General features: G+C 40.7%; 2 protein-coding genes across 2 annotated transcripts in view; one reads left to right on the top strand and one right to left on the bottom strand.

The window, feature by feature from the left end:
• Window positions 1-19,160, top strand: part of LOC144994858 (uncharacterized) — a 193,931-nt gene that overhangs the window by 60,692 nt on the left and 114,079 nt on the right. The window lies entirely within an intron of this gene.
• On the bottom strand, window positions 1,856-18,301 carry LOC105354973 (uncharacterized). The gene is made up of 9 exons (XM_023960882.2): window positions 18,272-18,301; window positions 7,679-9,707; window positions 6,011-6,229; window positions 5,772-5,940; window positions 4,824-5,354; window positions 4,555-4,611; window positions 3,268-3,335; window positions 3,070-3,113; window positions 1,856-2,008 (listed from the first exon to the last, which is right to left on the bottom strand). Exons 1-2 carry the CDS (start codon window positions 18,299-18,301, stop codon window positions 8,688-8,690), a joined length of 1,050 nt encoding a protein of 349 aa, XP_023816650.2. The 3' UTR covers window positions 1,856-2,008; window positions 3,070-3,113; window positions 3,268-3,335; window positions 4,555-4,611; window positions 4,824-5,354; window positions 5,772-5,940; window positions 6,011-6,229; window positions 7,679-8,687.

Here is a 19,160-nt window from a genome sequence, read left to right on the forward strand (position 1 = left end):
GACACTTGGCACCGGTACCGATCCATCCGCGGGACACTTGGCACCGGGCCACGGGACACTTGGCACCGGTACCGATCCATCCGCGGGACACTTGGCACCGGGCCACGGGACACTTGGCACCGGTACCGATCCATCCGCGGGACACTTGGCACCGAGCCGCGGGACACTTGGCACCGGTATCGATCCATCCGCGGAACTCTTGGCACCGGGCCACGGGACACTAGGCACCGGGCCGCGGGACACTTGGCACCGGTACCGATCCATCCGCGGGACACTTGGCACCGGGCCGCGGGACACTTGGCACCGGTACCGATCCATCCGCGGGACACTTGGCACCGGGCCGCGGGACACTAGGCACCGGGCCGCGGGACACTTGGCACCGGGCCGCGGGACACTTGGCACCGGTACCGATCCATCCGCGGGACACTTGGCACCGGGCCGCGGGACACTTGGCACCGGTACCGATCCATCCGCGGGACACTTGGCACCGGGCCGCGGGACACTAGGCACTAGGCGGTCCGCGGAAAATTTTTGCACCGGGACGCACAGAAAGAAAAAATAATTTCCATTTTATTGTTTTATTTTTATTTTGAAATTTATTTTATTTTGAAAAGTGACCGGATAAAGTTGCACATGATTACACAGTGGATTTACGTTCATTATTATTATTGTTATTATTATTACTTAAGAGAAAATACCCCCCCCCCCCCCGGTCCACGGTAAACGTGCCCCCCACCCCCACCGGTCCGCGGTAAACGTGTCTTGCGTTTTACCGGTTCGCGGTTGGGGACCACTGTTTTACAACACTTGCGCATTCTTTTCTCGTTCATTTCTGTGGGTCACGTGACTGACAGGTTTCCTAGCAGGAGCCAGGACCCAAAATATAGCGGACATCGCCTGGGTTTTTGATGTGAATTTATTATTATTGGCTTTATAAACACTTTGTTTTGATGCATTTTCTAGCGAGAATCATACAGTTGTTTTCAACATTATGTAGCTTCCGATTGTATTTGATACCTATATATTTTTTCTACGTACATTCCTTCATATCACTCAACAAAATAGTATCGACGGAACATTTTTATGTTGCTATGGTGGTAGCTACGGACGCTACCGGCGAACCGGAAGGAAGCCACGGTTAATTTGCGGTTATTATTGTGTCAAATTATTATTACTTTTACTCGAAAACAGCTTTTCACAAGAGGAATGCAATTAGATTTCACAAACTCAACTCAACCCACTAAAACGGTACTACCCATAAGTCTTGCGTTCTGAAGTAACTTTTTGTTTTGGGGGAAAACGCTATTTTGATTATTCATACTGACTTTTGATTCGTTTTAATTGCTTTACTGAAATAAACTGACAATCTACGTTTACCACTTGGTTTATGTTTATGATTCCAAGGTTTTTCTTTTATAAATGCTATTTCTTTTATCTGTCTTTGAAATTGTAAAGAATATACGTCTGTATAATTAATAAATGGAGGAAGCTAAAAAGGCAAATGACGACCTGGAAGAACAGTGTGTTTTTGTTTTTTTTACCTCAAATATACATTCATCTATTTAGGTTGCACAATACAGCTCCATGCATTACATCTTTGCTCTTATTTCATTATACTAAATACCAAAAAAGATTTACTATTAAGTATGTATCATTATAACTTGAGGTATGATCATTTGCAATTGCCATAGCTGTGACAATCCAACACAAAAACCTGATATCTGGTTATATGACAAATTTTTTGTATGTTTTTTATTGTAAACTTTTGTTTAGAATTTCACAACAAATGTGTCCTACCTCTATGGTATATCATACATGTGAGCATGTTGAGCAATAAAAAATGTAGATCAAACCCTTTCATTTGAACATTTTTATTAACAACAATTAGAAAGCAGTAACACAAACAACAATAATAATTTAAAAGGTCAATCTGATCAACAGAGGTGCCTTTGGGGTTTACTTTTTGGTGTTCCTTTTTTCCACCCACTGTGGAGACCATGTTTTCCCACTGCAAAAAATACATAAATCAATGAATACATAAAAACAGTTAATGACAACATTACAATAAAAGACAACAAGCTCCAGTGAACTCCAGTTTGTACTTTATGCTACCATGCTCACAGTTACGTTACTGCAAATTCATTTATCATTTTCTAATTTGACTGACACATTTGTATGGTCATATGTATATTATATATTGTTTATGTCCTTGTTTGTTCCCCTGAAAATATGTCCCTGCGACAATTAAGTATCCTTGCCTAATTTGTTAATTAACTCTTTAGTCAGGAACCTTGGGGTAACCCTGGACCCTGTCTCTAGAGTCTCTAGAGCAAATGTGACAAACTCAAGGCCCGCGGGCCAAATGTGGCCTGCCTTGTCATTTTAAGTGGCCCCCAAAAGCATAAAAGTTTTAAATTTCTTAAATAAAAAATAAAAAATTGGTGTGTATTTATTCATATCTAGGGGGAATCTGACTTGAAATATCAGATTGGGCTATATATTAGGACTTAAACACTTTCCATATAACCTAACCTGATAGAATCAAATTTAAAAAGATTTATGCTGGAGTAACAAGCAAACATATGTTTTCTATGCAACTGAAATTGTCATTTTAAAAAGTTATACTAAATACATAATAAGTTATTCCACATTAAGGAGTAGCTAAATTTATTTTTTATTACATTTACTTACATGTATAAATTATATCTGGCCCTTTGAGGACAACAACTATGCTGATGTGGCCCTCGGTGAAAATGAGTTTGACACCCCTGGTGTAGAGTCTTGTCTCATGTCTCTGGTTCAGTGTTTGTCTTTTAATCATATAAGAACTATTGTCAAATTGAGTCCAACTGTATCAAAATCTGAAAGGGATATGATTTCCCATGCATTAATTTTATCATGCTGTATTATTTGTAACTTAATAGCTACATGTTTAAATAGGAAATCACATGAATGTTTTCAGGTGGTCCAGAGCACTGCTACAAGGCTAATAACTACACTGGCTCCACATCATGCACAGCCTCCTCTTATACAATCTATAAATAAACAAAAAAAAAAAATTATACATACCACATGGAACATGGCTCCCATTCAACAAACTCCATTAATTTCCCCTGATAAAAGTAAATTTAAAAAATGATTTTTTAAACATAGGCCATCATATTATTACACTTAAGAATTGTGATGCCGTAAATTGTATTTCATACATTCATATGAAAGGCAGATGAAAAGTACACATTTCTACTTCAGATAAGAAATAAAAATAACCTTCTGCTTTTTTGTCTTCAAGACCTGCTTCACTGGGTAAAACTGATCTTCTCCCCCATGGCTGCACTCTGAAAATATAAAAAGCACAATATAAAGGTTTCAAAGAAAGTAAACAGTAGGAAAATGTTTGGGAAAACATTTGTATGATGAATTTCCAAATGAAACTTCATGTTGTCTGTGGTTTTGCAAAAGCAAACACTAAATGCTGTAATGTATTTTATACATGGACACATAGTCTGTGACAACTAAATTATAAAAATATATTTTTTTTAAAGCTGTATAGCATCAAATAACTAATTACTATCTCAGTTCACTGTCTTCTTATTGTCTTCTTATTTTGAAGCAGTAATGAAGTCTGGCCAGCTGATTTTCATTGAGACAAATGCTTCTCAAACACTAAACTATTTTTTGAAACAGTTGAATTTAGAGCTTTGGGAAGCTTTGTTTTCTCCATCACTAATTAGAAGCACTTCTAGCATGCACAGCTTCACCATTTAGTTGTGGTTATAAGCTACTACACAGTATTTGTATATGTTCAAAAAAAACAAAGAAATGGCCAGATCACAACAGTTTTTCCTTAGGTCATTTATAACTGTTGCTGAAAATTAAGTCAAAACCTGTAAATCACTTTTTGAGTGATTTTGCAAACATTTCACACAACATACTAACAAATCCTAATGATAACATGACCTTCTTCGCAAAAGTAGATTATGAATGTCACATTTATTTTTTCATGAACAAGTTACATGTAAAAATAATGTCAATTAAATATATGATATTAATATAGATTTGACAGTCAAACTATCAAAAAGTTAAATTAATCTGCTGCAACATAACTGAAAGTATATTTTATATATATATATATATATATATATATATATATATATATATATATATATATATATATATACACACACACATATATATAAAAAAGCTAATGTTCTATTAACAAAAAAGAAATTGCTGCAACATAACTGAAATTATATTTTATGTATATATATAAAATATAATTTTAGATATGTTGCAGCAATTTCTTTTTTGTTAATAGAACATTAGCTTTTTATTTTCTTTTTCTAGTCTTTTTGTTATTACTGTTTGTCAATTTTTTGCTGCTAGCGTTTTAAGTATCCTTGTGAGGAACACATAACTCTGTTAAGTCCACATAAAGGTAACCTCAATTTTAAATAGTTGACTAAGGTCATTAAGCATGTCATTTAGAAGATACAATAACATTGTCTATGTTTGTATCTGAAGCTGTTGATAGCAAATAAAAGATAACCCATTTACCTCCAGGTGAATCTTTCTTGTTATCTCTTTTTTTCTTTTTCTTTGCTGGAACACCTGCTAGAAATAAAGAACATTTTCTGTAAATTATATTGTTGATTTCAATTAATATTATGCAAACATTTAAGCCCACAGTTTTTCCAGTGTGATTTAAATAAACAAAAAGAATGCTCTTTTGACACCATTTTAACATCTTACAATATTTTGTGGTTTTAACATGTATTTCAGAAGACTACGTCACCATATTATTAAAATGTTATGAATCTGCATACTGGTTGAAGGCTGGATGGATGATGCAGTTGAAGGTTGAATGGCTGGTGAGGCTGAAGGCTGGATGGATGGTGCAGTTGAAGGTCGAATGGCTGGTGAGGCTGAAGGCTGGATGGATGATGCAGTTGAAGGTCGAATGGCTGGTGAGGCTGAAGGCTGGATGGATGATGCAGTTGAAGGTCGAATGGCTGGTGAGGCTGAAGGCTGGATGGATGATGCAGTTGAAGGTTGAATGGCTGGTGAGGCTGAAGGCTGGATGGATGATGCAGTTGAAGGTCGAATGGCTGGTGAGGCTGAAGGCTGGATGGATGGTGCAGTTGAAGGTCGAATGGCTGGTGAGGCTGAAGGCTGGATGGATGATGCAGTTGAAGGTCGAATGGCTGGTGAGGCTGAAGGCTGGATGGATGATGCAGTTGAAGGTCGAATGGCTGGTGAGGCTGAAGGCTGGATGGATGGTGCAGTTGAAGGTTGAATGGCTGGTGAGGCTGAAGGCTGGATGACTGGACCAGAGGGCATTTGAAGGCTCGTCCAACCTCAATGGGGAAAATAAATAAAATAATCTAAATGCAGTTGTCTTGTTATGCATATAATTTTTTTTGTCTTGAAATACATTTGCTAAATTTAAACATATCACAATTTTACAACTTGTTTTACTTTTTTAGATCAGATATACATTTATTCCAACACATTGGATAGATTTAATGTACTACAATTCCTTCTACAGAATAAAATAATACCGGTACTATAAAAACTAAAGTTAATCAAATCAAAAGTGACAAATAAAGCAGCACAATAACCGTGAAAAATATATCACTATATACTCCAAGTGTTTTAGATTAGTCAAACGTTATTATTTTTTCTACCTCTAGAAATAATGACAAATTTGAATGCACTAATCCTAGGAACAAACTGGGCTGAAATTATAAACATTTTCAGACAGAAATACTTACCATTGATCATTAGCTCATATAGGTCTTTCATGCGGTCCAGACACTGTCCAGCTTGATCGGTTAATTGCCACCTAGGGTGAATGACATGTGTATGCCACGTAGATGTTTTCTTTCCAGGTCTGGCAATAAACACAACAGCTTTTTGTCCCAAAGTATTCAACTTTTCCACCTAAAAAAATTGTTACATCATCAGTAATAACTAAAATTATAAAATACAATTGCAGACATAAAACACGTACCAAAACCGATGCCTCATCCAAAACATGTGTGGTGGTTTTGTTTTTCTTGTGTTTTTGCAACCAAGTCTCCTTTTTGGATTGAAACTTCTCCAGTTTTTTGGCAAGCCTTTGCCTCATTGGCTGGATTGTTTGGCATACTTTACATGTCTTAGTTGCCACACCAATCACAGCTTTGCAGCTGACACAAAGTTTTGTTGTAGATCCTCGTGGCATCTTGACCTGTGAATATATATAAAATATATATAGAAAATATGTTTTGAAAAAAATTAACACTGAAATTGAATTTAAAAAACCCACTTAAGTTCAATAGTATATACTATACATTTGATCGACTAGTCAAACAAACTTACATTTGTGTTCTGGAGTCGAACCACTGGATTTGCATTATTTTCCAGCATAAAAAACATATAAACAAATAAACTTAATGACATGCTGTTTCTATCTAAGGTGTTGAAATTGGGGCACAGCAGAAATTCCATTTAATTGTTTGTTTGTAACCTATTAATTTCGTGGGTGTTTGCTTTCAATAACATAAACCTACAGAGGACCTAGTCTTAACTTTAGTACTTCATATTTTATTCAAAATATTCATTCATGAATTGTAGAATACACTTCTTCATATCAAATTTGATATGACAATAGAAAAAATAAAGTCATTGTTAAATGTGGTCAAGTTTAACTTTATTTAGTACCCCTGTTAAATGGAAAATTAACATGAAGTCTTTTAAGTCAAAATAAACTGCAATTGCTTCACTCTTTTACTATATGTAAAAAATAAACAGAAATAGAAATTTTCTTCAGATATACATTGACTTTATTTTGTATGTTCCACAATTAGTCAAAATGAAAGATGTTCTATATAATGATTTACTTAAAATGTAAAACTTAAGAGAAGGTGTTTAGATAAATTGTAGTGTTCACATTGAAATTCACAACTAGCTGTAAATTTAAACAACCAAGCACATGTTTGTGGTAGGTTGTTATTGGTTATTGACAATTATATTTTTCACAACTACGTACTACAAAGATCCCAAAAGTACATAGCATTTACATATAGCAGAAACCAGATATTGTGTTGTGGCAGTACTGTCAATCAGCAATCAATGGGCAGTTACTTTGTTTGTAGTAATTATCAGTTATGACATATTACCAAAATGGTGCTAACCGTTCCACCAGCATTTCAAAAACATTACTACTCCGAAACCGGAAAAACAATTTCTCATTACATTCTTCTCTTTATGTTAGAACTAGTTGTCGTGTCTTACCCTGCTGCCTACGTCTTTGTTTAGGTTCTGACCAACAAAGAAGCACCCTTGCGATCGATATATGAGGTAGTTTCATTAGCTGGCATCGACCGACCCGCGTGCTGCCAGAACCCGGGCCAGATTAGCTAATGTCATTCAACAGTATGACTCCGTCTAGAGATGTATTAATTTTATAAACTAAAATTCTAAATTACAAAAGTAATACACCGTCATTAAAGTTAACTGTCACTGAAAATATTGTTCGTGGGGGGGGGGTTAGTTCTGCTTGACTTGTGTCATGCGTGGGTTAGCTGAAATATTAGCTAAGAGGTAAAGCTTGCATGACCAGAAAAAATTATAGATTATTGGTATTTATTTTAAAGTTCAAATAGTTTAGATTTCCCGATGTATGTTCATTTCTTACCGTTTGTAGTCTTGCATCAGCTTCTTGGCAAGCCAGTCCTTTAACTACTCACGCGCAGTCATTGCCGCCCCTCCCCCTCTTCAAAGCAAGCGCACAAGAACAAAGCATAGGCCCCTTTTTATACTTTCATTTGATATAGAATTAAACTTTAGCTTTGAAAACTTTCAGAGCCTGTCACATTAAAATATATAATTTATGAATTTCATACATTGTTTACCTATTAACATCTAAATTAATTTACACCTGCGTAAAAAATTTAAATATATTGGAATGGATATGCAAATGTGCATCAATGGATATCAAGGGGTTAAACGTTTTCGGTATGATCAAAAGTTTATGTGGATGTGAGAGATGAGGTCTTGAGATCAATTCAAATTGCATATTGTCATTTACTCCCAAAAAATAATGTACGTATGTTCAGCTCCTGATACTTAGCTTCAGGTTGGACCCAAGGGGATGGATCATACATCCTATGTGTGATCCATTGTTTTCCAAGAAAAACAGTAACATTGATACTTATATACAGTGAGGTCAATAAGTATTTGATCACCCTGTGATTCAGCAAGTTCTCACAATTTTAAAACATGGACGTGTCTAAATTTTTCATCATATGTGCATTTCCACAGTGAGAGACAGAATCTGAAGAAACATTCAGAAATCACGTTGTACAATTTCTTTGTAAAAGTCTGTGACAAATACGTTTTTGATCACTTCAGTTAAACAACTTTGATATTTGGTACAGAAGCCGTTGTTAATCAATTAAAGAGGTCAAACGGTTCATTTATTTCTTCAATAGGATTCTACACACTGCATTAGGGATTTTGGCCCACTCCTCCACAGATCTTCTTTAGATCTGTCAGGGTTCAGGGCTGTCGCTGAGCAACACGGAGTTTCAGCTCCCTCCAAAGATTCTCTATTGGATTTAGGTCTGGAGACTGGCTAGGCCACTCCAGAACCTTGATATGCTTCTTACGGAGCCACTCCTTGGTGGATGGATCGGTACCGGTGCCTAGTGTCCCGCGGCCCGGTGCCTAGTGTCCCGCGGCCCGGTGCCAAGTGTCCCGCGGATGGATCGGTACCGGTGCCAAGTGTCCCGCGGCCCGGTGCCAAGTGTCCCGCGGATGGATCGGTACCGGTGCCAAGTGTCCCGCGGCCCGGTGCCTAGTGTCCCGTGGCCCGGTGCCAAGAGTTCCGCGGATGGATCGATACCGGTGCCAAGTGTCCCGCGGATGGATCGGTACCGGTGCCAAGTGTCCCGTGGCCCGGTGCCAAGTGTCCCGCGGATGGATCGGTACCGGTGCCAAGTGTCCCGCGGCCCGGTGCCAAGTGTGCCGCGGATGGATCGGTACCGGTGCCAAGTGTCCCGCGGCCCGGTGCCAAGTGTGCCGCGGATGGATCGGTACCGGTGCCTAGTGTCCCGCGGCCCGGTGCCTAGTGTCCCGCGGATGGATCGGTACCGGTGCCTAGTGTCCCGCGGCCCGGTGCCAAGTGTCCCGTGGATGGATCGGTACCGGTGCCTAGTGTCCCGCAGCCGGGTGCCAAGTGTCCCGCGGCCCGGTGCCAAGTGTCCCGCGGATGGATCGGTACCGGTGCTTAGTGTCCCGCGGCCCGGTGCCAAGTGTTCCGCGGATGGATCGATACCGGTGCCAAGTGTCCCGCGGCTCGGTGCCAAGTGTCCCGCGGATGGATCGGTACCGGTGCCAAGTGTCCCGTGGCCCGGTGCCAAGTGTCCCGCGGATGGATCGGTACCGGTGCCAAGTGTCCCGTGGCCCGGTGCCAAGTGTCCCGCGGATGGATCGGTACCGGTGCCAAGTGTCCCGCGGCCCGGTGCCAAGTGTCCCGCGGATGGATCGGTACCGGTGCCAAGTGTCCCGTGGCCCGGTGCCAAGTGTCCCGCGGCCCGGTGCCAAGTGTCCCGCGGATGGATCGGTACCGGTGCCAAGTGTCCCGCGGCCCGGTGCCTAGTGTCCCGCGGCCCGGTGCCAAGTGTTCCGCGGATGGATCGATACCGGTGCCAAGTGTCCCGCGGCTCGGTGCCAAGTGTCCCGCGGATGGATCGGTACCGGTGCCAAGTGTCCCGTGGCCCGGTGCCAAGTGTCCCGCGGGTGGATCGGTACCGGTGCCAAGTGTCCCGTGGCCCGGTGCCAAGTGTCCCGCGGATGGATCGGTACCGGTGCCAAGTGTCCCGCGGCCCGGTGCCAAGTGTCCCGCGGATGGATCGGTACCGGTGCCAAGTGTCCCGTGGCCCGGTGCCAAGTGTCCCGTGGCCCGGTGCCAAGTGTCCCGCGGATGGATCGGTACCGGTGCCAAGTGTCCCGCGGCCCGGTGCCTAGTGTCCCGCGGATGGATCGGTACCGGTGCCAAGTGTCCCGTGGCCCGGTGCCAAGTGTCCCGCGGATGGATCGGTACCGGTGCCAAGTGTCCCGCGGCCCGGTGCCAAGTGTCCCGCGGATGGATCGGTACCGGTGCCAAGTGTCCCGTGGCCCGGTGCCAAGTGTCCCGTGGCCCGGTGCCAAGTGTCCCGCGGATGGATCGGTACCGGTGCCAAGTGTCCCGCGGCCCGGTGCCTAGTGTCCCGCGGATGGATCGGTACCGGTGCCAAGTGTCCCGCGGCCCGGTGCCAAGTGTCCCGTGGATGGATCGGTACCGGTGCCAAGTGTCCCGCGGCCCGGTGCCAAGTGTGCCTCGGATGGATCGGTACCGGTGCCTAGTGTCCCGCGGATGGATTGGTACCGGTGCCAAGTGTCCCGCGGCCCGGTGCCAAGTGTGCAGCGGATGGATCGGTACCGGTGCCTAGTGTCCCGCGGATGGATCGGTACCGGTGCCTAGTGTCCCGCGGCCCGGTGCCAAGTGTGCCACGGATGGATCGGTACCGGTGCCTAGTGTCCCGCGGATGGATCGGTACCGGTGCCAAGTGTCCCGCGGCCCGGTGCCAAGTGTTCCGCGGATGGATCGGTACCGGTGCCAAGTGTCCCGAGGCCCGGTGGCTTGGGACCACTGTTGTAAAATAAAGACGTTTCGCCCTGTGGACTAACGTAGGTGTAAACGTTTGTTTTTCACAATTTAGAGCCCCTAAAAAAACGTTTTCACAGAGCGAAAAAAAGATAACTAAAAACTGCATTTTTATAAAAGCCTTCTGAAAGTAAATGGTATATTTCTCACTAGAAATGTTGTCAGAATAAAGATTAGTCCTTAAAAAATCCTGTTTTGTGGGATTTTCTACCGAAAAATGAACGAGCATCCGCCATGTTTTTTTTCACGGCAGGCAAAACCTCAGAAGTCACGTGATCCTGAGAAGGCTAATAAAAAATGAATAGGAAAATGAAACGTAAGTGTCTCACAAGTTACGGGCCGTTTTTGTGAACCTGTCACGTATTTCCATGTGGACAAATGTAGCTACTACACATTTTAGGATGAGACTGGGTTGTCCTGGTTGCTGTGAGTTTAGAGTAGGACATTTGTGGCCCCCCCAACATATTTTCCACGTCACAAATTACCTCTTTTCAACTGGCATTTTTTCATCTGCTCCTGATTCTCAGAGAAATACTCAGAAATGTAATTTTGAGCTTAATTTTCTTTGGATTTGTCCTCCATCATCAGAGAAATGCCACAAGATCACCCAAAAACATGATTTTTATAGAAGTGGGTTTTTATAGACTGTGTGTCTTTAAGCGTGTTTTAGTTCCTTTAACATCTGTAAAAAAAAAAAACTGTCCCTTTGAAACAAAAGATGGTAGGCTTATAGGGCATATATAAATGTTGTTCTTTATCTTTTGGCAAATCCTTTCAGGGGTCGCAACAGCGAGGTGATTTGGCAGAGACTTTCATGCCAGATGCCCTTCCTGACACATACTGTATTTTAGCCGGACTGGGGACCGGCACAGGGAGACCCAAACTCAGACCCCCTTGTGTCTACATAGTTAGGCAGTAGCACGAAGGGTTTTGCCCAAGGACCCACAGTGGATGAAGCTCATTGCACACCCATCAAACCTCGATTCCCCTTCTGAGCTATCCAGTCACTATAGGGCATACATAATACCTTTCTGTAACCTCAGATATTTTTCATAACCCCCTTCTATAACCCCTATCCTCAAGCCAGTGACATATAGTTAAGATACCTCTATGAGATCAATCCTTATGGGATTAAAATTGACCTTATAAGAAGGATATGCTACTAGTTAAGGAATATGTTCCTGAATGTAATTGGTTATTTTTCCTTTTTGACCTTAATCTGATGATGTCAGTAGGAGCCAAAAATATGTTTATCTCCTCCTCACCTCTTGGTCCCAACAGCATCTTTCCAAATCTAAAATTCCAAATCATTGATAATCGAGCAGCTTAGGGAATAAAGGCGAGCAACAGCCGAGCGGATGCTGTCCTGCCACTGCAGCTGCTTCTGGCTGCCACAGCAACTGGGGCAGAAAATCTGACTTATCGTTCTGTCATAATCAGCACTGTGGCATCTAGCCTCCCAGAAAATCTGGGTTCTATATTTTGGTTTTATCTTCTTGTATATATCCTTTTTGTTTACTGAATTGTCTGTGCAAATTCGTGAGTTATTTAAGAAATTTGTCATTCCTCATACTGCTGCTGCTCCAAAATATGTAAGCCAGGATGTTTGTGTGTTGTCATTTCTCTGCATGAACATATTTCTGCATCGTTAGTTTGTTCCATTGAACCTTGATTATCATTTTGAAATAATAAAGACTTTCCACTTTCAAAAGAATCATAGCGGAGAACCTCTAATTCTAGTCCTCTAGTCCTTTTTAAAATGACTGTATTTCTATAGGTAGAAATTCTATTGGTATTTTTGCCTGACTTTTTCTATTTGTATCCCAAGACAAATCACTCAACTGTGATGAGGATGGAGCTGGATTTTCCTCACACCTGCTCCCCCTATATGGGGTCATAGGTCACTCAACCTTTGGATCACTGCTGATGGAGAAGGCTTTGCACATCCGCTGTTTGAGGTTACATGTTAAACACCAGCAACAGTTTTTGCATTATTTTTAAATGATTTAGGATGAAACTTTACCCATCGCTTGATTCTCTCACATGGATTTTTGAACATCTTGATGTAAGTCCTTCCAAACTGCACAGCAGGCAAACTGAATTTCATCAAGTTCAAGCAGAAACAACAAAGCTCGATTTGTACGTTTTCCGTTTTGACATCAGGAGGACTTCTAGAGAAAAGTGCTAAATCAAAACAAGATCATCCCACAGTGGTGTGGAGAGAGAAGCTGTTGCCAGGTCATGACTAGGGGCTGGATTATATATTTATTCACTTCCTCCCATTCATTTTCAAGCCGATAATTAATCTCTTTTTGACAATCTTCACATTTAATGGCTTTAAATGTGTCATGTGTATAATCTATAAGTACAAATATGTCTACTTATGACTAAGAAAAAGTAGAATGGCATTGTGTACATGTGGATGTATGTACATGGATTTAAATTTTCCCACTAAGTCCTGAATGATCATCCAAAGCTTGATATACTGTACCTACACTGTGTTCCAAATCATAATTATATTTAAGTATCAAAATGATGCCTGCCTGCCTGCCTGCCTGTCTATCGCTCTCTCTCTCTCTCTCTTTCTCTGTGTCCGTTCGTCCGTCCGTCCGTCCATCCATAAAATGTTTGTCTCCCTTAGTACATTTTGCTTGCATTGCTTGAAATAAACCAATTCCAATCCAATTAGAAACGAATAATGTAACAGTTTGACCAGGTTTGTTGAAATAAAAGTTACATTACAGCATCAAATTAGCTTAATAAAACTCAAATAAGTCCCCAAAACACCTAATGCTGCAATGTGCTCAAATAGAGCCCCTTTGGAAATGTGGAGTAAGGAAAAGAAGTCGCATAAAGAAGGAATGGAAAGAAAGCTCCCCCCCCTCCCTCCCCGACACCCTCATTGGTGCAAGAAAAGAGAGAACAGGAAGAAGGAAAAAGAATAACACCCCCACCACAATGATAAACCGCACATGTGCTGCCCGGCAGCGTCAATAAAAAGCTTGTGGTGTTTCTGTTTGAACACCTTTGTAAGTCACATCATGAGAAAAAAACAATCAGAAAGGTTGCAGGTTCAGAACCTCATTTTATACATTTCCTAGAATGTCTAGGAACAATACATGTGATTAGAAAGATGTTAAAAATATAGATTAGAATCCCAGCCAAAAGGAAAAGCTCTGTCGTCCATCTGCCTTTCCATTACTGTTTGCGCTGAAAAGGTCAGTGAACACACACTGCAGCGTGTCCGTTGAAGACAAGAGGCCGTGACTGCAGTTTAATCAACGGCATGGAGATTTGTTATTGCGTGTGGGCAGGCGGATGCATGCGCCTCTCATTAAGCTGCAGTGTTTTATGGTCACAGCAACAGGACCCCACCAGTGAATGAAGAGCACAAGAACATAAAATATTTGCCTCCTGGCCGAAGACACTCTGATCACAGCAGCATCACTCAAGAGTGGTCTCCACCACACCGAACGTCTACTTATTAGAGAAGGCAGAACATACATCAGAAAAACAAATGTTTTATTGGAGCGAGAAAAAGGAAAACATCCACTTTATTGCTGTGCCCCCAATCCCCAAGAAGCTAAAGGATGAAGCACTTCTTTCTTAATTAAAGTACTAATTGCCCTCCCCACCTTCCACAGATAACCTCATTGTGAATTCATTTCTTTCATTCAGTTGGACTAGAAATGAAAATGAGGTTAATTACTGAAGGAGTATGCAATTTGAGGACCATCCACCTTTTTCCTCCAGCGGTGAATAACTAGACTCCTGAAACAAGTTTGTTTGCATTTCTGTTGAAGTGACACCGTCTCATGTTAGATAAGCAGGAGGTGGTGTGTTTTGGCCGCCTTTTGATGTGTGCATGTGAGACAGTGTCCCCCCGTGGGCAAGTCTTGGCAATCGCAGCGCAACAATCAGGTGCTCGCATTAGACAGATTCTAATGAAATGCACAAAGCCAACACAAGCAGCCAAGTGGCAGATTTTCAAGCCTGCCTTTGTGTCACAAAGAGGTGTGTATTCCTGAGGATTATGAATGAACCGTCAAATCCCATTTCTGGGTTTGTGAGTGGGAGTGGAATGATTCACCTTTCCGTTCTTCCTCTGGCTATGCTTAGTTTAAACTAAATTAAAAAAGACAGAGCAGCACTTCATCTTCTTCAACAGCTCACCATGACTTGCTTGCGAGTCGACCAACTGCTTGCTAATTTAATGGCCCGAATAAATGACACGAAACAGATGAAGCTGCTCTCTGTCCTGTTGTCCGGCACTGTTCTTCACATTCTATCTGCTGTCTTTCTTTTTGCCTCATGATGCATAGCGTGTTCTATTCAAACCGCCGGCTCCAGAGTGAAGCCTGATTGCATCTGTGACAGATCCTTACCTTGCGGGGCTGTTTCAAATTGCAATAAAAAAAAAAAAACTGAGGTACAGAACCAGCAGGTTCTGCTCATTGACTGTATATGAGAAATGGACTGAGTGACCCACCCCCCTGGATTCTGTCTCCAAGAAGCCAGAATCCCATAGGCTTCTATAGAGAAATAAAAAGCTGTTACTCAGTCATTCTATGGGTCACAAGAACCATTTTTGCTCTGAAACCTTTTTTTCCTTTCAGGAAGCATCAAAAGTCCAAAGAAATGCCATGAATGCAACATCAACTTTACAATGTTTTAACTCCATGACTGGAAAGGAGCAGTATGAAGAATAAACGTTTTATCTTATGTCTACCCCTTTGCTTAATCAGGAAATACCCCCCCACACACACACACCGCTATGAGGCAAATAATTATTTCAACACCCTGTGATTTACATATCACAACACTTAAAAATTCATGCAATGTGATTTCCAGTATGGAAGCGATTATGTAGCATAATTAAATATAAAAGTCAAAACCAGAAATGCCTGTTCATTTTCAAAATGAAGCTGCATTTTTTGACTCAAAATTAAAATGAAAAAGCAATCCTTCAAAATGCTTTTTCATTTTCTTCTTAAACACAGCTTATTCTGTCACTTAATTAAAATGAGAATGAAAATGGTATATGACACTTCATTTTCAAAATGTTCTCTGCTAAATGTGTAGCAAAATTCATTTAGAAATGTCTAATTTGACAATTAAAATGGATTAACAGAAATGCTTTTTAATTTACAAATTGTAACTGCATCAAATGACTCAAAATTAAAATGAAAAATCAATACTTCAATATCCTTTTTCATTTTATACTTAAAACTGCTTATTCTGTCTCATAATTAAAACGAAAATACAAAGAGGGGATTGCATTTGCATTTTCACATCCACCCTGCGAATAGTGTCACAATATTCATTCCAAAAAAGCGTTAGTGAGGAGGCGGGGCGATGACGTAAGTGCCTTCTCCTAAGAGACACAGACATGCTAGGACCAGTGTAGCTTTGTGTTAGCGGCAGAGAAGAGGGCTTTGTGACAGTTGTGAACTTCTGAGGATTTTACACAGCTTCTCAGGACTACGTAGCAGCATTTCCGCCTTCTGCGGTCCTCCTTCACCGCGGACAAGCTTTTTGTCTTCGGCAGCTGCCTTTGCATAGCGAAGCACGAAGCTCCCGATCACCGGAGGCGGAAATGCTGCTACGATCTGAGAAACCATCATATTGATTTGTGTTTCCAGTGGTGTCTAGAACAGTCATTCAGTCATTGGCCAGGAATTAGAAGGGTGGGGCAAAGCAACTTGAGGCCAGACTTAAGGAACTTCTGCGCTTTGTAAACGTAGTCGGGATAGTTCACTGGTTCAGACTTTATCAGATCACATGTGTTATCATCAGGCTCAACAATTTTATCTCATTTTTTTTTTTTTTTTCTCTGGTGGAGACATGCTGCAAGGCGGTTACTGTGGAGATGTCAGCTATGAAGGTACACGGATATGTGTTTTTGACAAGCACATTGGAAAACAGTGAGAAGCAATGAGTATCATGTTAAAATTAGTTCTAATGAGTCTTCAATGAGTTGCTGTGACTCATCATTGTGGTTTTATAGATCTGTTAATTATTTTATTATTGTTATTATTATCTGGTTTTTAACAATTTTAACACAAATTAAAAACACTTTTCATGTAGTTTTATGCATTATTTTAGTAAGTTGTTTAATTTTATAGAGTATAAATGTTGCATTGACCAGAAGGCACTTTTAATTTCATGACAAATGACAATCTATCAATCTGTCTGTCTGTCTGTCTGTCTGTCTATCTATTTAGCGTTTTTAGCTGTGTTAAAAGAAACGCTCTAACAAGTAAGAAGTTGTTTTTTTCTGTTTGATAGCATGACAATTGCTGTACATTTTTCCGCGGCTCATCCATTGTTTCCTTCCTAATTATGTGACAACCAGCTACGGTGGCGTTTTAGTCCAGTTGTTGCGCTCCGGACTGAGCGTTGGAGCTCAGTCTCATTGGAAACCACCTCCAAAGAGGGATCCAAGAGCGGTTCCTGGTTCCTGACCAGGGTCTGCTTGGGTGTATTTAGACTGAAACTGTAAGGATTCTGTGGTTTTGTTCTTGGTCATGCTTTTGGTTTTCATTTAGTCAGTCACTCCAGTTTTAGGTTCATGATCCACAGCTGTCTTCAGTTCAGTTAATTACTCTCAGTCTATTTAAGTGTCTTGGTTTCTGGTCATCCTTGTCAGGTCATCTGCTCTGCTGTATCGCGTTTTTGTTTTGCCCCATAGTTTTGTCGTGTTTCAATTTGTTTATTAAATGTTTTATTTCCTGTCACCAAGCCTGGTCTCCTGCATTTTGGGTCCTCCACCACCAGTTCCTGACAGAAACTTTCTTCTGGCTTATCGGGGGAAATGAACTCTAGTCCTCTTTAAGCGAAACAAATGTGTCCAGTCTAAATCCACCCTTAGATTATGTGTCTTCATGATTTCTAAGTGGTAGAACTTGCAAAATCACAGGCAGTTCAAATACTTATTTGCCTCAATGAGTATTTGAGTGAACAGCATTTTCATTGATTTACCAGATTAAAAAACACTGAAGTCAAACATTTTGGATACTTTAAATTTAACATAAATAAAATATATTTACTGTCAATAACTTTTTTTAAAAAAGGTTTTCCAAAAAACTTTATTAACAATTGAGTTATCTTAGAACAACAGTAACTACATAAACAACGTTACCAAGAATAACAATCACCATTGCTTTACATAAAAAATATATAGTACATAAAAGTAAAATAACAAACATAATACACACACACACACACACACACACAAAAGAATATAAACCTTCCAAATAGTTTAATACTTGTTAGGGGTTCTCATTAAATTTATATTTCTTAAGAAAACATATATTTAAACTTGTTCTTGCTAATCTTATTTTTTTCTTCAAGATATTTTTATAGTGCAAGTTATACAAGTTATAAACTGACCAACCATATGCCTCTATAAAAGTAGGTGGTCTCATGTCCAAAGTTCAAAACATTTGATTGACAGATTTCACGTCACCGGCTTTAGTGATAGGGGGTGTAGACTTCCAATAAGCTCACTCCTAACTGGAAAGAGTGGTTCCTACAGAATTGTTGACTCAGACTGACTTGGACCAATCACTCCTTCCTCACATCATCTGGCTCCAACATGGTGGAATCCATATTACGAAAAAACTGTAACTGAATAGACTTCATTCCACTAGTGTGGAAGTAAACCGTTTTCTATGAGTGACGTCACTCTCGCTCACCCTATTTCTAAAGTGAAGTCAATGTTTCTGCTGCTGGAATATATATCTTCCACTTTAAGGCCGTGTCACGCAGCCACTATGTACATTTTGAACATATTGCACAGATGCAGATTGGTCAAATGTGAATATACGTGGAAAAAGTGAGAAAAGTTTTGGTCTTTACATGAAATTTACACAGATTTATCATGAATGAACCATGTTAAAACCACTGAAGAAGTACGAATAAACCACGCAAAGAAATCAATAGAGCAAGAACCGTGCGTGATTATTGCGCTCTTTATATGCAATTTATTAGTGATTCATGCGTTAATTACGTAATTTTAATGTTAGATGTGCACCATAATGAGATATAAAGGTTATACGTCAGTGGTACATGCACGGAAAGTCCGGTAGACGTGAAAAGCCACAAATTTGCGTATGCATCACCCAAAAATCACTCACAGTTGCGTGAGGTTTACGTATTAATTGGGTATTAACTACGTAAAATACACGTAAACTGCATAATTTTCAACTGGCCAAAAATATTGAACAACTTAAAATGGAATTCACGCAAAGATCTGTTGAGCATTTTGGTCGACCAACATTGACGAATGACAAACACACGAAAAATGTATGAATTACGTATGTCACACGTGTCACAAAAGTCCAAAATGTCATACGTGGAAAATGCACAAAATGTAGCAGCTGTGTGATCACGCACGGTTCTTGCTCTATGTTGATTAGAGTACAGATATATGTGATATAGAATGTGATAGCCATACATGAGAATACAG

The sequence above is a fragment of the Oryzias latipes genome, chromosome 1, assembly GCF_053564925.1.
Source record: "Oryzias latipes strain Hd-rR chromosome 1, Olatipes_Hd-rR_3.1".
NCBI classification, from domain to species: Eukaryota; Metazoa; Chordata; class Actinopteri; order Beloniformes; family Adrianichthyidae; genus Oryzias; species Oryzias latipes.